At 44.4% G+C, this 23,152-nt stretch overlaps 2 protein-coding genes across 2 annotated transcripts; both read right to left on the minus strand.

The window, feature by feature from the left end:
* Window positions 1-4,193: 4,193 nt before the first annotated feature.
* Window positions 4,194-6,643, minus strand: GPR135 (G protein-coupled receptor 135). Its single transcript, XM_058567927.1, has one exon. The coding sequence runs from the start codon at window positions 6,550-6,552 to the stop codon at window positions 5,059-5,061; it is 1,494 nt and encodes a 497-aa protein (XP_058423910.1). The 5' UTR covers window positions 6,553-6,643; the 3' UTR covers window positions 4,194-5,058.
* A 5,613-nt stretch (window positions 6,644-12,256) lies between these two features.
* L3HYPDH (trans-L-3-hydroxyproline dehydratase) lies at window positions 12,257-23,130 on the minus strand. The gene is made up of 5 exons (XM_058567038.1): window positions 22,543-23,130; window positions 18,962-19,131; window positions 16,402-16,524; window positions 16,177-16,314; window positions 12,257-13,840 (listed from the first exon to the last, which is right to left on the minus strand). The coding sequence occupies exons 1-5, from the start codon at window positions 23,048-23,050 to the stop codon at window positions 13,715-13,717; spliced, it is 1,065 nt and encodes a 354-aa protein (XP_058423021.1). The 5' UTR covers window positions 23,051-23,130; the 3' UTR covers window positions 12,257-13,714.
* Window positions 23,131-23,152: the final 22 nt, after the last annotated feature.

Genomic DNA, 23,152 nt, shown 5'->3' on the forward strand with positions numbered 1-23,152 from the left:
AGAGCTGGGTCCTCCCGGACTGAGTGGGGGAAAATCACACAGCAAGCTGTGGATGTGAGTGGATACAGGTTGATGGATGCCTCAGCGGATGCCAGTCCAGATGGATGACCACTGAAGACTGATGCTCACCAATGCCTTGGTGCTAAATCAGCCCTTCGAATCTAGATGCTGCCATCTTAATTTTCTGCCATCTGGCAGAATAGGGGATTGGGAAAAAATTGAGTTGCATAAAAATGACGACTTTCTTGCATCATTAAAATTGTGGACTAAGATTTAGATCAGCTGTTAAAATGTAGGCACTATTTTTGGGACAAGTTTAGCTGAAGGGAGGGAGCTGAGGGAAAGAAAAGCGGGGGAGGAATAGGAGCGGCTTTTTTTTTTTCTTTTAAGTGAGAGTTTATGTGCTCATGGGAGGAATTTGGTTCAGCGGGAAAGGCTAAGGATACCAGGGAAAGGAGACACTTTATAGCATGAGATTTCTGTGGTTGAAGAAGGGACCAGCTTCTTTACCATTGGAAAGACAGAGCTGAGGACTGGTAAAGATCCAGTTTAGTTTGTAACGTTTGGTGGCTAAAATATGAAGGTATATGCATCTGATGGCTTCTATTTTCTCGTGAAGTAGGAGTAAAGGTCATCCTTCAAGAGGGGAGGGTCAGTTAAAAGTTTGAGTGGAGAAAGTTTGCAGGGTCACTAAAGTGGTCAGAAAGTGAGCCACCGAGCAAAAAGTTTCAAATTGCTGGGCAGGGTGGAGGGTTTGGGAGAGGTTCTGTATTCTAGGTGCGGAGGGTCCTAACTCAGCTGACTCTATAATTTTTCTCCAGCTGTGCTCAGCTACCCTGGAGCAGGAATGGAGAAGATGGATGATTGAGGTCATCCAGGGCTGTGATTGCACCAGAAAATAATTGCTCAGAATCTTTTCATGTATTTTAAAAACACACATCTTATGTAGCTGTCCTCCAAATTAAACAAATCCTCTCTTTTATATTTTATGATGTCAATTTTCCCATCCGTTTGATAAACGTCTTTATCTTTCCTGGCTCTTTTCCATGTTTCCCTTGTCTTTTAAAAATTAGAAAGGCAGTACAGTGCATAGTTAAGACAGGACTTCTGGCCCAACCTGCCAGGTGTGAATCTTATGTCTATTACTTACTTCCTGCGTGACCTTAGGCAAATCACATAGCACCTCTGAGCCTCAGTTTTCTCGTCTGTAAAATAGGAGGGGATAACAATAGTGCCCCCCCTCAGAGGGTTGCTTTGAAGATTAAATGAGCTGTTGTATGTATTATGTTGAGTATGACTTGTTGCTGTTATTGTAGTTTAAATGAAATATCAAGCTGGGAGCAGAATGAGATATGAAGGATTACATTCTGGCCTTTATGTATTATGCAATATTGAAAACATCCCAATATTTCCTAGCTTCTCTTTCCCCTTTTCCCACAGTCACTATAATCATGCACTCAGTCAGCATGAGGAAAGGTCTAAGTCTTAGATTTATTTGAGAGACATTCTTTCTCCGTTTTTTATTTAAGGCATTAATTTTTGACTCTAAGTATTTACAACTGGACCAGATTTTTTGCTGGCCTGTATCTATATGTATTTTGCTTCCAAATCCATTTCCTTTCTTGGAAAACTGCTTCCAAAAATGCTGCACCTTTTCTTCCCCATAGGTAAACTAAAGAGTGCTGATTATGGCCAATTTTTATAAAGTACAAGGTCCTCAATTAGGCTGTATGCCCTCTTAAGGCAGGTACTGCGCTTTCTACCTTTTATTAGCCTTAGCACCCACGAAGTTGCCCTATGTAAAGTAGGAAGAAAAACAGTAGATGACTATGATGGTGATGATGACGACGATGATGGTGATGATGATGGTGATGATGATGATGGTAGTACCACAACTTCTTATCCTTAGTTTCCTATCCATTGGCCTTTGTGGGGGCGACAGAGGGTAGAGAAGGGAACATAGGGCTCTGAGGCCAGAAACACTGAGGTTCAAATCCTAGTTCTATCACTGACTAGTTGTATAGCCTCAAATTAAAAAACATACACAACACTGTAAATTGTTCAGTAACTTATTAGAAACTTTCTCTTTTTCCCCTCCCATTCTTGCCAACCATAACTCTTAGAATCACTAACAGAGTGGTCTCTTCCCCAAGCCATCCCTTTCCTAAAACTTCCTACCGCTACCTACTAAGAGTTAGGATGGGAATTTCTTTTCTGCCTTAAAGTCCTTCATACCACCATCTTGTCGCTTCCAATCTCTCAATTTCTCTTCATTTACCAGGCAGGTTTATTCCATGCCATGGTTATTTATTAAACACCTTCCTTCCATTCTTCTTCCCAGGGAATACCCTATTTTGCAACACATTCGCCTCCTTCCTCTAAGATCTCTCTTTTTCTGCCTTTTGCACAGTTGCCGAATTCCTATTCTATGATACCTTTCATAACTGGAAGACTTTATCTTTCTCCCTAAATTCCAGACATGACTTTCTCACAATGCCAAAAAAATCACAACTTTCTTGCCTTTAACAGGCAAATACTTTAGATATCTGTTAAATGTTCGTTCAGCTGCATTAAGTCTGTATATGTTTTATAAGTACTAAAGAGGAGAGATTATCTCGTCTACTTTGTATGACATCGAGTGTTGCAAGATATATACAGATAATTCATAAACTTCTGACTGACGATGCCTTCAAAAGGGGAAATAATTAAAACATCTTTATCTCTGACACGAATCATATATTTCCATCTTTGATTACAAAATAATGACATACATCCACTTATCACACAAAAATTTAAGTACAATAAACATCTTTAAATACTTTACAAGAAAAAAAAAGGTGGCTATTTCATATTGAATCTTTATATGATAGCTGATATCATTTCATATCTAGTTTAAAGTATTTATTCAATTAAGGGTGTGAAACATACACATACAGCTAATCTTCGACAAAGGAGCTAAGAACATACAATGGAGAAAAGAAAGTCTCTTCAACAAATGGTGTTGGGAAAACTGCACAGCCACATGCAAAAGAATGAAGGTAGACCATTATCTTTTGCCATACACAAAAATTAACTCAAAATGGATTAAAGACTTGAAGGTAAGACGTTAAACCATAAAACTCCTAGAAGAAAATATAGGCAGTACACTCTTTGACATCAGTCTTAAAAGGATCTTTTCGAATACCTTATCTACCCGGACAAGGGAAACAAAAGAAAAAAATAAACAAATGGGACTTCATCAGACTAAAAAGCTTCTGCAAGACAAAGGAAACCAGGAACAACAGGAAAAGACAACCCACCAACTGGGAGAAAATATTTGCAAATTAAGGGTGTGAAAAGTTGAAGACAAGAGGGGCAAGATGGAGGAAACAGAGAGGGAGAAAACACGACATCTTATAAAATTCTGAGTAAATGATTCTGTGTACAGTGGCATTGAATGTGAGAAAGTTCACATACACAAATCCTAAATTGTGCTTGAAAATTTTTTTAAATGCATCTTTGTTTTGCACATTTCTGAAGATATTTCCAGCTTGATTGAAGCACCTCTCTGACTTTATTTCTAAGTGATTAATATCCTATTACATATAATCATCCCACCCCATTCTCTCTTTCTAATAAACACTATGTTATTTTCGGCAAGGTATGTCTATAAAGCAACAATCCACTTTTTTTTAAACAAATGTACCCAAACTTCCAAATGTAGGAGAGGATAATCCTCTTGGAAAGCTCTATGCTTATTCCAAGAATGCCGCCACTTCTCAAAACATTTCTAGAATTCCTCTTTAGAATCATCTTCATTATTTAAAAACTATATAGGAAAACCAATCTTGTTACTTCATAGAGCTCTCATATTTTATATATAAAAAAGTGGCATTACTCACCTGAGTCAATCAACTTGACTTCAAATGAGATTTTTGGCTATGTCCAAAAATCAATTATCTCAAAAGACAGACTTTCTACTATGAAAGTTATTTTTTTTTTAATGTGAAAGCATTCTGAGCACAGCATCCCAAATTACCTTGTTTGGTAGCAGGTTCAAGTAAGAGTAAAGCCTCAGAGCCCCCAAGGCAGACAGTTTAGGGCATAACATGTCCCTCAACTGGGACCTTTTTTTGTGTGTGTGTGAGGAAGATCAGCCCTGAGCTAACATCCACGCCATTCTTCCTCTTTTTTTTTTTTTTTTTTTTGCTGAGGAAGACCAGGCCTGGGCTAACATCTGTGCCCATCTTCCTCCACTTTATATGGGACGCCAAAACAGCATAGCCTGACAAGCTATGCCAGTGCGCCCCAGGGATATGAACCCCGGCCGCCAGCAGCAGAGCGCGAGCACTTAACCGCTACGCAACCGGCCGGCACCTGGAACATTTTAAAGTATAATCTTGGAACACTTTTTTAAACAGCCCCATTTCTTTACTTTCATACTTCTATTTGCCCTTCAGATGGCTAAATTTTATAGCAATAAACCACCTTTTCAAAATTCTAGAATGGTTTTCAATGGGATATGAATTTTAAATTTCCCACAAAGATTATTGGGGGAGGGGAGCCCACCGAAGTGTGTAAGGATAAGAATTACCTGCTCCCAACCTAAGCACCCAAAGCATGTGTTGGAGGTGCAAGTTCTAAAAATCTGAAGTTTTGTTGAATGCTGGTGATTTAGAGGGGACTTCAAGCAATTCCGAGGGTCTCCATTCTTTCCTGAAACTCTATTTACACTGTATTTGAACACATACAGGTTGCATTCAAATAAATTTTTTTGTTTCACAGTGTGATTCCAGTAATATGAGCTTTTCAGTAGTTGTGACTTTTATTTTTGTCACTTAAGTTCACAATGCATGGTTGTGTGGTTTAAGTTGTTTTAAGTTTTGCCTTTTACATTCCTTTTGGCACTTTAGAAGGAGGGAACATGGTGTTCTACGCTGTTCAGAGAAGGTGGCAAGCCTCCGCCTGTCTCTTTTTTAAAGTTTGGCTTTCTGAAATACACGCTTCTCCCCGGAATCCTGTGTCATTAAACAAAGCGAGTGAAAATTTGCCTTCACAAGCTGCGCATTCCAACCCTTCTTAGAGGCTAGTATCCACGGCTTCGGATTTAGTCTGTTTGGCCACTGTTGTCACAGGCTCTGGTGGCCCCTCCCGGCAGAAAAGCACAACTGGATTTTTTCGAGCCCACATGCCCACGTCCCCTCCGATCCCGACGGCCCGGTTGGAAGCGGACATCCTGCTGCAGGCCCTCAGCCGTTTGGCGTAGCGGTTTCGAAGGCGATTGCGGCTTCTGGCCTGCAGACCCGGGCCCTGGTTGGGCAGGAAAACGTCCACATTCCTAGTCCGGTAGCCCTCTTCCCGACTGCGCCCTAGGAGCATCGAAATGTTGGGGTTGCGGATGGCGTAGATGACAGGGTTGATGGCCCCATTGGCCCAGGTCAGCCAGACAGCCACCACGTTGAGGAGCGAGGGGGCCTGCGTGGCCTGGGCCTGCCGGGCGGCGGCCAGCAGCACCAGGAAGCAGTAGGGCCCCCAGCAGCAGATGACGAAGACGATCATGACGAGCACGGTGGTGGCCGTGCGCACCTCGCTGAAGAAGCGCAGCACGCGCGCGTAGGTGGTCGCGGGCCGCACGCGCACGTCCGACAGGCGCACGGTCTTGCAGATGTGGTAGTGGCAGAAGCACATGAGCAGGAAGGGCAGCAGGTAGCAGGCCACCACTAGCCCCACGCTGTAGGCCGCACCCAGCTGCGCGGGGTCGGGGAAGGTCCGGTACAGGCAGCCGTGGAAGCTCTGCGCGGCCGGGGGCTCCCGGGGCGCGCGGAGCAGCTCCCCGGGCAGGGAGAAGCCCAGCGCCGCCAGCCAGGCGCCCGCCAGCAGCTGCAGCGCGCGGCGGCGGCCGATCTTCTCGCGGGGCGGCCGCACGATGGCGCAGTAGCGGTCCAGCGAGATGAGGGCCACGCTGAGCGTGGACACGATGCCGAAGCACGAGCTGAAGAAGCGGCTGGCGGCGCAGAAGCCGCGCCAGGGCCCCGCGGCGGCGGCGGGCGCCGGGCCCCCGGGCGGCGTGAAGAGGTCCAGGAAGGCGGCGGGCAGGCAGAGCAGCGCCGTGAGCAGGTCGGACAGCGACAGGGACAGGATGAAGGCGTTGGTGACGGTGCGGAGCTGCCGGTGCTTCACGATCACCCGCATCACGGCGCAGTTGCCCAGACTAGACAGCAGGAAGATGAGCAGGAGGACGAGCGCCTGCGCCGCCACCGCCGCCCCGTGCGACAGCAGCGGCGCCGCCTCGGGGCCCAGCGGGGGCCTCCCCGCCGCCCCCGGCGCCTCGTGCCCGCCGAGGCCGCCGCCAGCCGGGGCGCCAGCGCTGCCGGCCCCGCTCCCGTCGCTCTGGTTCCCCAGCGCCGCGGCCGCCGCGGCCGCCACGGTGCTGAAGGAGAGCACGGCCGCCGCCGCCGCCGCCGCCGCGGAGGAAGTGCCGCCAGGGCCGCCGGCCGGGGAGGGGGCGCCGGGGGGCGGGCTGCCCAGCAAGGCCGGGCTCGCCGGCGGGCGGAGCGGCGGCGGCTTCTCCATGAGGCCCCGCGGGGGCGGCGGGTCTGTTCATCCCGCTCGGGGGGCGGCCGCCAGCCGGAGGGTGGCTCGGGCCGGGCGAGGCCGCCGCCGGGAGTGGGGATCCGCCGGAGCGGTGGCCGTAGCCCGGGAGCCCGCGAAGCCTTTGACGTGGGTTCCAGGCGTTGCCGAGGGAACCGCGTGTTTACGCAGGAGCGCGGGGCGGGACGCCGGGGAAGTGCCCTCCGAAAAGACGGCCCACGACCTCGCCTCTGCCCGAGGTTACCCGGCCCGGCTCTGGGCTTCAGAGAGACCTCCTCAGTGACCACGGCCCTGCCAGATGGAGCGAGACGGGCCCTCCCTGATAGAAATGACCAAATTCAACAAGGGCGCGCGCTCCAGCTTTCTCGTTGGATACAAAGGTCCTGCAGGGAGGCCTTCGTGGGGGGCGCTTTGCTGCCTGTGGGTGTTTCTGGCATATGTAGGTAGGAAAGGAATCTAGAACCTGAAGTGAAAAACAGTCCAAATCCACAGAGGTTAAACTTGAGGGGCAGAATAATTTAAAACAGGTGTGCGCAAACTTGACTGTGCAAGAGAATCACCTAGAGACCTTGTTAAGACACCGGTGACTGGGCCCACTCCAGAGTTTCAGATTCAGCAGGCCTGGGGGCCTGTGGGAGAATCTGCATCTCTAACACACGGATGGTGATGATGTTGCTGGTCTGAGGACCACACTTTGAGAGCCACTGATGTAGTGAGCTCGTTAAAATGCAGATTCACTGGCCTACTCCCGGGATTACTGAGGATGGGCCCACGAATCTAAACCCCATAGGTGACTCTGATACAGGTGCTCTGAGGAGCTGGATATGGATCTTGGAGGCAGGATGTCACCTTGTTTTCAAGGGCCTAGACCTCAGGACCATAATTGGCTCACCCATGTGTGTGGGGGAGAAGGGAGAGAGATTGGTTCCTTGCCCTGCTGGCAGCTTTTATCAGTTCTCTGGAATGTGGTGTGTTTTGAGTCTCAGGTGCTGCCAGCCAGGCAGCCACCAGATGCAGCTCCAGGTGTCTGGCTGGGAGATACAAGAACAGGAAGGGCCTGGCTGTCCAGGGAAGCTGCATCTCAAGTTTCTGGGCATGCCCTCTGATGGAGGAAAGTGTGATAAACCCTGAGGTTCTCTAAAGCAGTGGTTTGCAAAGTGTGGGCCCCAGACCAGCAGCATCAGCATGACCTGGGAACTTGTTAGAAATGCTGATTCTCAAGCCCTGCCCCAAATCTACTGAATCTAAAACTCTGGGGGTGGGGCCCAGCCACATGCCCTGCAAGTGATTCTGATGCACAGTCAAGTTTGAGAAACTTGCTCTAAAGAATGACTAGTACACTTGCAGGTCTTAAAATCAATGATATTAGTGCCTGGGTGCTCATTTCAGTGAAGAAAAATATCCTCCTGGAAATTTACAGCATAAATAGAAGTCATTTAACTTAGCAATCAGCTAAGACTGGGTTTCTCAGCCTCAGCATTATGACATTTTGAGCCAGATAATTCTTTGCTGTGGGGGCTACCCTATTCATTGTAGGATGGTTAGCAGTATCCCTAGTTTCTACCCACGAGATGCTAGTGGTGACAACTAAAAATGTCTCCAGACATTGCCAAATGTCCCCGGGGGGTAGGGAGTGGGGAAAATCCTCAGCTGAGAACCACTGAATTAAGATAAAAATATATAATAGATTAATTTATTTAGCAAATCTCCTTTGTGCTAGGTTTTCAGAAACAACAAATAAGGATCCTAGCCCAAAGAACCTTACAGTTTTAGGCAAACACAAATATATCACAATGTCCTAAGTGTTGTTAAAAAATATATGAATGAAATTCTATGGCGATAACTAACTCTTCCTAAGGTAGCTGGTGAAGACTTCTCACAAGAGGTGCCATTGGGCTCTCCAAAAAAAGAAAAGGAAGGACATTTGCTGCATGTGCTAAATCTGAAGGTTAGTCTCTAAGTACTTGACTCTTGGGTACCTGTAAGAAGTGTCTGTATCCTAGGATACATGGGGGTGGGGAGTGAAGAGAGAAATAAACGGTAGAAGTTGATTGGGGCTCTCTTATAGAGGCCTTGCATGCTATGTTATGGAGATTGAACCTCATTGGGGGAAGATGAGGTAATGACATTAGCCACCAAAGGAGTTTAAGCAAGGGAGGGCCATGATCAGGTGTGGTTCAGGAAGAGAAGAGTGACCTCCTGGTTTTCTTCCTTCCTTGTTTCCCTCAGTGTCCTCTGCCAGGTCATCCTCTTCCCCTGCCTTTAAATGCTGGAGTCCATCAAGGCTTAGTCCTCGGCTCCCCTGGACTTCCTCCCTCATCTCACTCACACCTAGAGCGTTGAAAACTATCTATATATTCATAACTCCAAATTATATCTCTAGCCCCAAACCATGTATCTCGCTACTCAGCATTTCTCCTTGATGTGAATAGCACCTCAGACTCAACATGAGCAAAATGGGATTCATGATCTTCCCTCCACTCTTCCTAAAAACCTTGGTCCTCAGTATTTTCTATCCCAGAAAATGGCACCACCTTCCATCTAGCTTACAAGCCAAAAACTTAGGATTCTTTCTCAATTCCTCTTCCTTACCACCAGCCCATGTCCAATCCATCACCAAGTCCCAGGGGTTTTACTTGTTAAATATCCTTGTGTCCATTCACTTCCTCCATCACTTCGTCCTCCGCCTGAATCTTAGCTCTCGCCCTCTCTTCTTTGGATTGCTGCTGTCACCTCCTAACTGGTCTCCCCACATCCAGCCCCTTACTCCACACTAGAGGCAGAATGCTCTTTTAATCAAAATAAATTTGATCATGGCACTCATTTATTTAAACTCCTCTAATGGCCTTCTCCATTTAATTTAGGAAAGGACCCCAATCCTTAATATCTCCTACAAGGCACTGCATGAGTTGACATCTGCTTCCTTTCTAGTCTCGTTTGGGGCCACCTTCCTTTTTTGCTCCACTCTAGTTACACTGGCCTTATGTGAGTTCCTTAAACCCCTCATCTTAGAGCTGTCCCCTCTGCCTGAAAGCCCCTTCCCCCCTTCCCCCAGTTCCCTTGAATCCGAAGGCTTCTTGGCTTGTAGCACAGAGCCACTGTCTAGAATTATGTTTTTGTGATGAAGTATTACCTGCTTGGCACTGGGCTCTGTGAAGACTAGGACTTCGTCTGTTTGGCTCTTTATTAGATTCCTAGCACTTGGCACTGTGGAAAACTGCCAGATCACAAAAAATACTTTTTGAGTGACTGTAGGAGGAGAATCTGGCAACTGGGAGACCAGTTTAGAAAAGGCATTTTAATAGCCCGAGGAGAAATGAAAGACTCTGAACTAAGGCATTTACAGTGAAGAAGGAGACGAGATTTTAAGGAGGTAGTATATGGATTAGGGTCTTTGGATATAAGTAGTACAAACAGTGAGGGCACTGTCTCATTTAAGCATAAAAGGAATTTACTGGAAGGACAGGGGGAGTTCAAATTACAAAAGGAAAGTCTTAATAGCCAGCCCCAAGAACAAGAGAAGTCAGGGCAGCTCTGTGGGTAGAGATAGCAGAAAGTAATTGGGGGTGACTTCTTTAGGGCACTATCAGAATAAATCTGCTTCAACCATTTGTCAGACTTTTGTCATTTCTCTCAAGATCCCAGGTCCTGGGAGAGAGAATCTGATTGGTGTAGCCCTTGCCTGGCAGTCCCAGCAAGGCTCCATGCAGGGGATGGATAGTTTGCCAAAGGAAAAGCAGAGTGTTGTTAAGAGCAGGGGAAAGGAATGATGCCGGCCATATCCACAGACATCCCTCTCAGGAGCATCAACAGACAGGACGGAAGGCTGTGAACAAGGAGCCAAGGATAAATCCCAAGTTCCTGGCTTGATGGATGGTGGTACCATTAACCAAGGGAGGGATGCAGGAGGAGGGGCACGTTCCAGGGGGCAGACGAGTTTGGTTTGTCCACTAAGTGGTGATCTGCAGGATGGCTCTGGATCTCAGGATTTAGAGATTTGGGAGATGTCAGCCTCTACAAGAGAGAAAACCATGGGCATGAATGTGACAACTTAGGGACAGGGTATTGAGTGAAGAGAGAAAAGAACCATGGACAGAGTGCAAGCGAGTAGTAAAAATTGCAGGTAAAGGGAGAAAAGCTAGGCAGGTGAGTGAAATATTTAATGACACATGTTTGGCCAACTGAGAAATCAGCTGTCCTGTGTTTTTGATTTTGTTTTGCGCTTCAGAAAAGAGGATAAGGTAATTGTCTCAGCCTCTTCTCAGGAAAGTTGCTGTAACGATGAGGTCAGTGCTCTCCTTTACGTCCAGGTGGGGACCTAATAGGCTTTTCATGTATTTCAGAGCTTAGAGGAGAAGCTGCCAGGTAGAGGAGACTCACCTGTAAAGCCTGGGCCCAGTGGGTAAATAGAATAGACTGGTTAGAGTTTTGCTACTCAGACCGCAGTCCTGCCACCAGCAGCATCAGCACCACCTGGGAGCTTGTGAGACAGGCCCCATCCCATGTGCAATAAATGAGAATCTGCATTTTCAGATCCCCACGTAATTCATACCTACATAGAAGTATGAGAAGCATTATCCTAAGGAGGGATGGTATGGAATTTGTGGGTTTCAAGGGTTGAAAAGAAGGATGCTCCAGCTCTTATGGAGTCTAGAGGAGATGGACTTGGGCCCACACAGTTGCAGCACTGGTGGGTACTAATGGGGACTGGGTACTAACCTATTGGCCTTGAGAGCCTTAGTGAGTGGCTCTGTGGCTGGGCTCAGCACCAAGGGAGTAGAGGTTCCTGCTCTAAAATGTACCACCCCTGCCTCCCAGGAGCAAGCAGCAGCGTCCACTACAGATTGCAGAAATCCTTGGGTGACCATTAGTTCTGGCAGTTTTAGATCAAGCATAGTTTCCAGTGAGTCATACGGTAGAAACCAGACTACAACAGTTGAATAGCAAATAGGAGGCGAGAAAATGTACCCAATGAGCAGAGAGTCAGGAATCTGGAAGGTTGACTACAATGGGAAGGAAACCCCGGCAACAGCAAAAGAGGGAAAGTGGACAAGGGATGTTTGTTTCACTTTGTTTATGATGAGCACATTTCAGTACTTAGAGGAGGGAACCAGTGAGGGGAAGGACGTTGCTTGAAAGAGGTTAATTGATGAGGCAAGACCCCTACCAAGGACGGGAAGGGATGGATGTGAGCAATAGTTAGAAGGTAGAATCAACAGGGCTTTGTGACTGATTACACACGTGGAGGTGAGAGGAGGAGTTAATTTCCCTAGTGTTTTTGCCTCCAAGGGAGACGGGGTGAAGTACAGAAGGAATGAATATTATTGCAAAGATCTGGACCTGGTTTGGATTAGAATTTAGGAAGATTTAGGCAATATTTATTTTTAATGTTCAAGAAATATAACATTTTTGTTAAAGTACCATATCCTAGAACAGGTTCTGGCTGTCCTATCATAGAAGTGGAGGAAGGGCAGTAGGAAAATACTGGACTTGGAGGTCCTAGATTTACAGCCTCTAATGTGACCTTGGGAGAGTCATTTAACACGTCTGACTGCATTTCCCTCAGATGCATGATAACGGAGTGAAAACCCTGGCATGCCACGGGCAGGGTGGAGGGAGTGCCGTTGATAAGGGGGTGCACTGTCTCGAGAGAATTTTAAAACAAATAATAAAACCGATCAAAAGTCAGTCTGCTTGTTTTATTATCACCACGTGCTGACAATTCTAAAGAACATTAGTGATAAAATCTCCCTACTCTTGGTTGCCGCGGGAGAATAATACACATTTCATGGTGTGCTTCATTCAAGTAGAAGAGATGTGTGTGGCATGTTACAAAATGCTATAAAATGTCACTTTTAAACTATGTATCTTTTTTCAAATTAATGTGACTTGTGAAATTTGAAGAGAAAATAGTGATTCTATTTTTATTTTTTTTAAAAAAGTACAGTAAATCTCCCACATCTATAGAAATTTTCTTGGTCATATCAAGTTAGTGATAGTGTCATTTTTGGGAGGTAAGTGATTTCTTTACTACAAAATTTTAAAGAGAATGAGTGGAAAACATCTTAACTGTTTTTGTGTAATGGTGAAATCAAGAACATTAACTTTATAGCCTTCATTTTGATCAGGAAATTCAACCACAGACCTAATAACTGGGTCTATACAGACTTGCTGGATGACAAAGCCAGTTAAAATGAATTAATTACTTCAGTTTCTGTATGCTCAGAAAAAAAATACTATTACTTACCTCACAAAAGAGTCTACTGAATATTGAGAGCATCACATGTTGAATAATTTTTAATACTTTATTTCATAATGACTGATGATCAAATTTTATTTTTAACAAGCTCACAATTAACTAGCAAGAATGCCAATAATTAACATTTCTTTCATGTTTTAAATCTACCCGGCACGTTTGCCGGGAGAGTATGAGACTCACCCCACTGTAGTGATTCATTGATTGACATCTACTGTGTATTTCAGTAATGCAATAAACAAACAGTCTCTTTTATAAGAGCATTAAAGATATATTGAAAGTCTAATTATTGGTTGGTCCTCTCACGTCAGTTTATGAGGCTTCAGTTACCTGGGTGTGGGAGCTGGGCTTTGCAGCACAGAGAATATCCTGGCAGCAGCTATAATATCATCAACCCAAGGAAGCTGACCCACCCACTTGCTTCCAGGCTCTTTATGCTAAGTGTTGAGTACCTTATCATAATCCATCTCCCTCACATGCTGCTCAGAGAAGAGGGCATTATTTTACTCAAACCTGGAAGACTAAAAAACTGAACTTGTTATGAGGGCTACAATTCAAGCTATTATTCAAAGAGCATTTAAAACAAAATTATAGTAATTACCATAGAATAATATTTTAAAAGTAACAAGAACTAAGGTTTTAATTTTACCTATGTTAATAACTAGAAAAATATCCTGAATTTTTGGCATTTTGTATGCTAGACATATTTACATGAATATACATGTGCAAATATGAGGTATAATGACATAATTAGCCACTGCATACTATTAGAAAGAATGGAAGTTGGCTTACATGTACAATTTGGATATAGTTTTCCACATGATTCAGAGAAAAATTACTTATAGATAATTACTGCTTTAAAAAGAAAGCCCTTAAAAGTCATAGAAGTCACTTGAGAAGAAATCCATCCCTCAGCGGGTCGTCGTCTTCTACTGTGAAACTTGCTGTACCTGTGTAATGGGCTTGTCCGGATACTTCCACTATAACAGCTTTAAAATCACCACATTTTGCTTCCTGAAAAAAGATGAAAGGAGTATAATATCAAAATACTTCACTCATACTGTATGTGGCCTAAAAGTCATAATCTTTATCATTTTAAAGAAAACCCAAGAGTTAATCCTATAGGCAATGGAAGGTTTTTAAGGAGAGTGACCTGATCAGATTTGTGTTTTAGATAAGCTTAGCTATAAAGTGGGGGACAAATTGGAGAGGAGAGAGACTAGACACAGAAAACTGTTGAGGGGTTGAATTCATTGATTAAATCTAGAGTCACTAGGGTAGTTTTTAGTGAGGATGGAGAAGAACAAAATAGAACTGTAGAATTGATAGGCCTGGAAATTGATGTGTGTGGGAGGTGAGGAATAGGAAGAAGTTAGATATGACCATAGTTTCTAGCTTGGAAGTGAAGCTAGTGCTACCATTAACCAAGATGGGGAATGCGACAGGAGGAGCACTTTTAGGAAGGAAGGAAGAACTTTTTAACAAGTTGAGTTTGAGATATCCCTAGGACGCTCCTTTCAAGATGAGTTTAGTGGACGGTGGGGAATACGAGTGTTTGAGTCCGGAGAGGCACAGGGTGGGCAAGTAGGGAGGGAGGTTTGGGAGTCATCAGCAGCAGGTGGTTAGAGTCGAAGCTTTAGAAGTGGGTGAAATTGCCCAGTGGCACGAATTGCAGATGAGATGAGAAGGGAGCTAAGGATAAACTGCTAGGAACCCCTAAATGGAAGGACAGAGAAAGGAAGCAGGGCAGGGAAAGAGATGGAGAAGATACCATCAGAGAGCCTGGAAGAGCCCAGACAGAGAGTAAGGAGTGTGGTACCAAGGAAGATGTTCTGACAAGTATGCTTAATAACTAAAAAGAAATAACTCCAATTCTTAACTACAGAGTACCTTTTTGTTTTCTAATTATTACAAATGAGAATAACTGAAGCTTAGGGTAAAATGTCAATTATTAGGTAGGGTACAGTAATTTTATTATCTTTTTATAAAGCTGCTATAATATAAAGCCTCACTGGAAACCTGCTTTGTCTAATAGCAATATAGTAGTGCTTAACAGTGTAGGGTCTGCTCGGAGAGACCCACGTTTGTAGCCCGGCTCCACAACTCACTAACTGACCTCTGGCAAATTACCTCAACTCTCTAATTCTCCACGTCATCATCTGTTAAAAAAAGGATAATGACAGTACTGACCTCCTAGGAGTCCTGTGAGGATTAAATGAGATGGTATGTACAGAGTGTTCAGCTTGGAAATTGACACATAGTGAAGCAGCAACAAATGTTGTAGACGATTGTTTTATCTCCAATCTCAGATCAAAGATAACATATTCCAGATTTTTGCATATAACAGAAATGGTTTGGTATCTCATAAGATCACTGTATTATATAGGAATCTTGAACTTAAAGAAAACTCAATATTTAGAAAAACCAAACTTTAGAAACAGCTATGTTAGGATATAAAAGTCTTTGTTAGGATAGATTGTTTGCTATGTTAAAGAGCTCTTTATGAGTAGATTCATTTACTAACTGTAGATTAATCATCTTGTAGTAGATCTCATTTACTACTGTGCGTAGATTCATTAGTTATCTCTGTTAGCATGTTTAAAATTTGGTTCCATTACAAAAATTCTACTTTCCACAACTCTGCATGACTTTTCACATCCTATTATATAAAATAAACACTCCTATAGAATAAAAACAAAATCCAAACCCTAGTTTAGTGGTTCTCAAATGTTTTGGTCTCAGGACCCCTTTATACCTTACGATCTGAGGACTCCAAAGAGTTTTTGTTTACGTAGGTTATATCTATCAATATTTACTATATTGGAAATTAAAGATATCTGTTCATTAATTCATTTGAAAAATAATAAACCCATTACACATTAACATAAACAACATATTTTTGTGAAAATAACTATATTTGCCCAAATGAAAAAATATAATGAGAAAAAGGGCATTGTTTTACATTTTTGCAAACCTCTTTAATGTCTGTTTTTACGGAAGAAGCTAGATTCTCACATCTGCTTCTGCATGCAGTCAGTTCGGATATCACACATCATGTGGCTGGCCGAGGACTCCACTGGACACTCATGAGAGAATTAAAGTGAAAAGCAAATAATGTCTTACTACTACTATGAATATAGTTTTGACCTTGTGGACCCATGGAAAGGACCTTGGGGACCCCGAGGGCTTCCCAAACCACACTTTGAAAACCAATATCCTAGTTGAACAGAAGTTTTTATAGGCCTGCTTTAAAATTCTCTTCTGAGAACTAAGTGAAGAAACTTATCTAATACCCAACTTAGTCTCAAAAGTAACATATTTACAAATGAGAAGCTGTGTGTGTCACTCACCCTCACAGCCTTCCCTGTGAAGACTGAGCCAGTTGCACTGCTTTTAAAGGCTCTGGTCTGGTTCAGTTCCAGAAGCCCTTTGTGATACTGTAAGGCAATTCGGGCTGTCACTCCTGAGCCAGTAGGACTTCTGTCAACCTGTTTCAGAATAAGTGAAGGTGAGAGTGTTCACAGTGTTTTAGATCCACATTACCTGGCTTTTGTGCTAAACATTAGTTTTAATACCTGTTCATCTGCAAACACACAGATGTTGGTAGTTGGTTCCTCAGTATAAACATCTCTTCCATCTGTTAATATAGTTCCATATAGAAAGGCAAGGTCTTCACTTTCAGGATGATTAATTTTAAACTGCAAATAACAAAAAAATTATCTACCACATGTAAAATAAATATTTTGATTCAAATAATGTAGCTGGGGCACTCAGACATAACTTTTCAATCTTTATCATTATTAAAATACCTTTCAGGTCAATGCACTAAACACTAGAAATTAAGTCTTTGTCTAGATGAATAAACATAGTTTTATTGGAAGTTATGATTCTTATCATACTTTGAATCCCTTCTAAGGAAGTTGCCCTGCACACACATAGCCTCTACTAAAGGAAGAGTCCTCTTTTATACACATACCCTTTGAAGCACCGACTCCAGGATGCTCAACCCCCGGGCGGGTCATGGCTGCTTAAACAGGAGGGGCTAAGGCAATCGTATGCGCACCCTCAGGAGGTTGAAGGGGACAATGTGGAGAAATCAGGCAATGAGTATCTAGAGCTGAAGTTAATACCACTGATAGAGACAGGAGTCTGAGAGGCTATGAGCAAGCAAAAGTTATAAGGATGTAGAAGCTATTAGGTAAGAGAAACGACTGGATGAAAAAAAAGATCTGTTGTAAAGAATGAAGTCAGTTGGTACCGAGAAAAGCAGCAGATACACCCAGGGAGGAGCAGACACGGGCAGGGAAGCTAAGTCACGTCAGCGGTACAGCAGGGTCAGGCCCAAATGCCCAGTGCTTCCTGTCTTCTGCAGAGGTCTGGCTGGTTAACTTTTCCTGGATTTCCGTAATGTCTGATGGTTTGACCAAGACTACTGTGATCTTACTTCCACGTGTATCCTGACAGCACATTCCACCGTCACTTACCTGTCATTTAAAGCAGGTGAATAGATTTGGATTCTTAAAATCCAAAGAGCCCATCTATAATCCAGTTAAAGAGGCCTGCATACTGGATCTTTGTTCTCCGTGCCCTGACAGTCCCTCTGCCCACCTCTCCTGTAGCACCATTACAACATCGACTGTTCACAGGTGTGCTTCCCCCACCAGACTGAGCACCTAGAAAGGGGCGTTTGTTTTTCCTTTGGGTCTCCAGCATCTAGCATGGTGTCTGACATACAATAAATTCTTGGTAAATGTTTGTTAAAAGAATGAATGAATGAAGGTGAATTTATGTTTATTAACTTCAGCCCCCAAAACGGCCTTTCCCTAAATCCGTGTGAGCAGTACGAATGGCCAGCAGTTCCCAAAGTGGCTCTGCTGCCCGACTCATCCCTAACAGAACTTGTTCTCAGGTTTTTCTCAGAATCCCTCCTCCTGCAAAGTCCACCTTTGCCACCTTGCGAAGAAGCTCAAGCTTTAATGAGAAGTTCAGAATTACTCCTTTTATTAAGAAAACTATTCCTTTTCCTCTTGATTTCATTGAAAATAAGGTGAAATTATTTTATGCCAAATTGTTATCTCAAACTATTAGCTGTCTGCTTAATGAACAGAAAACTGATACCAATTCAGAGCTTCTGAAGTTACTATGATAAAATAATTCTGCATATTGGTATTGACAGTCCTGGAAAAATGATAATTTAGAACAGGGGTATAGTATATAGTTTCATTTTAAGTTATAAATTATGTTAAATTAAACCTCAGGTACATTAAATAGGCCCATAAATTATTATTAGTACAAGTAGATTAGATATTATCTTTCACAAGTTATTTTTTACTTAGAATAATTAAATTCTCATATGCTAAAACATTCAAATACTGTATATGAGTTTTATTTATAGGTTCCAATTTCAAGGTAAAATGGCAGGCTTGTGCTAGACATGAAAGAATATTCTAGACTTGTTTATTATCTAAACTGATTTTATCAGAATAGTTTTCCCAAGCCAAAAGTAGAGTTATTTGAGAAGGTAAGTAACTTTTTAGCAATATAAGAAAAATTCACTAATTAGGAATTACTGTTCTCTGTGAAATAAGAGAAAATCTGATCAGATATTATGGAATCTATTTTGTAAGCTATATTTTACATTCATTATTTTTGCAGAATGACCATGTATAGCAAAGCATATGCATTTCAGATTAGTGGAATACTATATGATACATTTACTATATGTTTAAATAACTACAAATTATATTGTATATATATGTATTATTAAAGTTAACAATAGTTACTGAACATTTATTACAGGCTAGACACTATTCTAAGTCCTTTACATGTATTGACTTATTTCATTCTTGTAACACACTATGAAGCAGGTATTTCATAATTTCCATTTTACAGATAGGAAAACTGAGACACATGGAGGTTATGTAACGTGTTTAAGGTTACAAAAGTTACAAATGGCAAAGCTAGAACTCCTAGGTAGTCTTGCTCTAGAGCCTAAGATTCAAACCAGTACCCTATTCTTCATACTACTACTAATTTAAATATATAGATATGTAATTTTCTGTATAGATGTGTAATTTAGATTCCCCCCATGCCACCGAGGGGGGCATTTATTATGATGGCAGCAGTTATACTGACCTGAACTTTCACTGCCTCCGTCACTGCACTCGCTGCATCCACCAGGTCCCTTGTCTTTGAAGAACAAACATCGAGTCCTAACTTTTCGGCACTAACAAACGCATAAAATGCGCCACCGTACGCAATGTCCACCACCACCTTTCCATGACCAGGAACGTCCACCAGGACATCTAAAAAAGATGTGTTTGAAAATAAGTTTGTTTTTAGTATTTTAGCAATAAAGTTCACAGCATTTTTAACATGTGTATTTCTGGCTGGGGGGGTGCTTCTTCCTATCATAAAAAGGAATGAAACAAAATCCATCTTCAGAACGAGTAAGCATTAGGTAAATAATGGCAGACCTTTAGCTAAGTGCATCTTTCTATTTTTGATTTGATGTTTGCATTTTATACAACATTTGAATGCCATGTTTTCCCTAAATTATACCTACTCCGCGGATCTTTTCTAGGAGACATCATAGAGGCAGAGAGAAAGGGAAAAACCCTGGGGCATCAACATGGGAAAACTATGAAGGAAAATGTCGGTCCCCTCTTGCGCTACTAGGGATGGTTTAAATAGCAAGAATTTTGGATCCCAGTCACAAATTGTTTTTCTTCAGCTATAATGTCAAAACAAAATGGAAAAAAAGAGAGAAATTTTTCTATATACTTATTCATCTATATATGTTCATCTCATTAAAGGGTCCTGCAGGCAAATACTCAGAATAAAGCCATTGTAGAATCGCTGACCTCTACATGATCATTTTGCATCAGGGTTTTTATTCGAGTATTTTAAGTCCCGGACATACCCAGTTTCACCCAAAGGTCAGTTGCTTGAAATCCTGAATTTGTATTTCCAAAGGAATGGGGCTGGATGATACTTTGGGATATTGAAACTGTTTTATCCCTTCTTGCATTTTCTTCTCTTCCTCCTCCCCAACTCAAGTGGGCTTGGTGATCACTCTCCCGGGGAGGCATATGGCTGGGGAGAAAGCAGGTCTTTCTCTTTTTGTTTTACGGAAACCTAAGCTATCAGGGAAAGAGACTTGTTGGCAAAGGAGTGTCCTGAAGGGAGAATATCTCTCCTAATGAATAGAGAAATTCCTCTGGACTGAGAAAAGAGGCTGAAGGTCCTGAGTGCAGAGGACCTGTGCTGACTTGCCCACAGCACGGGCGGGGAGGCTATGGGATATGACAGAGGAGGGGGAGGCAGGGGACAGGGGCAGAGGCCACATGGACTGTGCAAGCTGAGGACCAAAAGGCCCTCCTCTCCAAGGCCCTGGCACTTTTAAGAAGCCTTTGCTCATACATATATGAGGAAAGCGGACAGCCCGTGGAGGGATGTGGCTAAGTCAACTAACACAGCAGAGTGGGGTCTCAAGTTCAGGAATTAAGTTGTGAAAAATAAAATATTTCTTGTATTCCTGAGTTTGCACCCTGAGTCAGACAAAGATCCAGTATGCTATCAGTTACAGGGGGTCCACAGGGCCCTTTTAACGTGTGATGGGTCAATTGAAAGAGTGAAACATGCCTGTGGAACTTAAGAGCAAAAGTGAATCAAAAATGCCTTTATCTTGATGCTGGTGCAACACGAGAAGCAGGTTTAATGAAAGGAGAAGGAGGAAGCAGATGGAAATGCGGGACCGCTGGAGTGTGGAAAGCTATGTGTGCCTTTGGTGTCCTCATGTGTAAAATGAAACTGCTATTCACCCCGAAAGGACTGTTTTGAGAATTCCGTTTGATAATGTGGGGCCTGCTTGGCACAGCTTAGGAACACAATCTATATCAGTATTAAAGCCAAAAGTTTAATTTCCAGTGGGAATAGGGCTCTTAGGAGGACAAGATATTTACATTCACCAATCAGCACAGTCTTCTCCAAATTTCACTTAGTTACTCATTCACAAATATTCATTGATTACCTCCTGTTCTTGCACTTGAACACAGGGAACAAACCTGGGGAGTTTTCCTTTTAGCTGGGGGGAGTGGAAGTGAACTCTGCAATCATCTGGGGTGGGAGCTATTGTCATCCTCATCTTAAGATGACATTGAGGCATGGAACCCCTTTCACCAGCTCACCGAGATGGGGAGGGGCAGAGCAGTGGTCTTGAACACTATCAGGCCACCTTTCATGCATTTTTCAAAGTAGAGAATTTAGGATTTCATTTTCTTAATGACTCAAAGTGACCGTGAATGCCCACTGATTACTGCACAGTCACACAGGGTGCTCTCGGGGACTACTGTGTTTGAGGGGCTGGTTGCCCCTGCCCCAACCAACCCTGGACTATGAGGCAGCTGGTGAACCTGCTGCCCGCTGTCACTTCCCACAAAATTGAGTGCTTCTCCTCTGCTGCTGTGGTGGCAGTGGGGGAAATCGAGTAGCCAGACTAGTTAAACTGTTGAGGTCTCTTAGGTACAATCTGAAACAGAAACTCCTGTCTCCCTCAGGTGCCCTCCCAATCCCATGTGACACTGTCCTCTCCTAAAGGGAAAGCGGCATCAATTTCCCCAGTGGCATTCTTCATCGGCGTGTGTGTTTCAGCTGCCTGAGGTTGCTCTAAGACTACTGCATCACTCATAATCCGGCTAATCTGAAACCCAAATCCTGGAAGAGGATCAAGATCAAACAGAATGACTGACTGGCTTGAAGACATTGAAGAAAAGGGGTGATAACCCTATTCCTGCATTGACTAAAGCAGCTCCCAGCTCACATCCAGTCAGACCACTAGAGCATCCTCTCTGACAGAATTCAGCCCTTTGGAGGGATCTCCCTCTTTGTAAGGACTGTAGTTAGAGACACCCAGTTTAGATGACATACAGGCTCTGTACTAGGGAACCCAAGGAAAACTCGGACAGGCTCTGCACGTCTAGAGAACTCTAGCAACTCGATATATTCTGCAGTCTTTCTGTCTCTAGGAATATAGTTTTTAAAATTCTAAGTACCTTGCATACTTTCATTTAATCCTCACAAAAAAAATCCAATGAGAGAACAAATTAAGAAACGGGCACAGAGACGTTCAGTGATCTAAGGTTGCACAGCTTTAAGGGGTTGTCAAGATTTGAACCCAGGCAATATCTGTTCCTCTTATTAAAGACGAGCGGCAACATCCGTATCTTTACGATTTATAAATTGCTTAATTTATTCATTCTCACTTAATTCTTCCCCCAAAAGTGGGGAAGGCACTTTTTTACAGATGAGTTTTAGCAACGGGTCAGGGGGCAAGATGTCTAGCAAGCGTATTCTGAGGCAGCCCGGAACTCCAGTACATTGGCTGTTCTTTGCTCTTTCCTTCACCCTAGCGAACTTTGCTTTATCCAACCGTGAAATCTCTAGGAAGGCCTGATGGTGGGGAAGGAGGCGATGAGTAAGGGAAACACGGAATTCTGTACTCCTCACGGATCTCCCAAGACCACAGGCGGATAGATGTGTGGGACAATCCAATTGCATACACCACACAAATCCGCAAGGCTAACAAGCTGACACGCATTTGTAGTGATTTAGAGTTAACTGCAAAGGCTCGTGGGGTGGGTCAGCCGCGCCGCGTGGGTCCCGGCCCGCAGCGACAGCTAGTGCAGACAGTTGCGTGGGAGGGTCCCGCCGGTTACCTGTGGCCAGCGCGAAGGCCGGGACGCTGTGGAAGCGCACCGGGCCCCGGCTGCGGCCGCCCTCGCACTCCACGAAGGCGGCCACCAGCCCGCACGGGCAGTGGATGTTGACGCGGGCCTCGCGGGCCCCGGCCGGGGGCGCCGGCACCAGCCCGAAGTCGAGCGCGAAGCGGCCCAGCGCCAGCACGGCGTGGCCGCACATGGAGCTGTAGCCCTCGTTGTGCAGGAACAGGACGCCCAGGTGCGCGTCCGGCAGCTCGCTCGGCACCAGCACGGCCCCGTACATGTCCCGGTGCCCCCGGGGCTCGAACATGAGCCGGCGCCGCACGTGGTCCAGGTGCTGGCGCATGTAGCGCCGCTTGGCCAGCAGCGTGGGGCCGACCAGCTCCGGACACCCCGCCAGCACGACGCGCAGGGGCTCGCCGCCCGTGTGCATGTCCACCACCGCCAGCGCCGGAGTCCCCGGGTCGTGCGGGGGCAGCCGGGCCACCGCCAGCGCGCTCTCCATTGTCTGCGTCCGGGAACCCGACCCCCGCTCCGTAGCGCGCGCCTGGACCCTCGGGCCCACCGCGGACTCCGCGCCAGAGGGAGAGGCGGCGTGGCCGCCTCG

The sequence above is a fragment of the Diceros bicornis genome, chromosome 24, assembly GCF_020826845.1.
Source record: "Diceros bicornis minor isolate mBicDic1 chromosome 24, mDicBic1.mat.cur, whole genome shotgun sequence".
NCBI classification, from domain to species: Eukaryota; Metazoa; Chordata; class Mammalia; order Perissodactyla; family Rhinocerotidae; genus Diceros; species Diceros bicornis.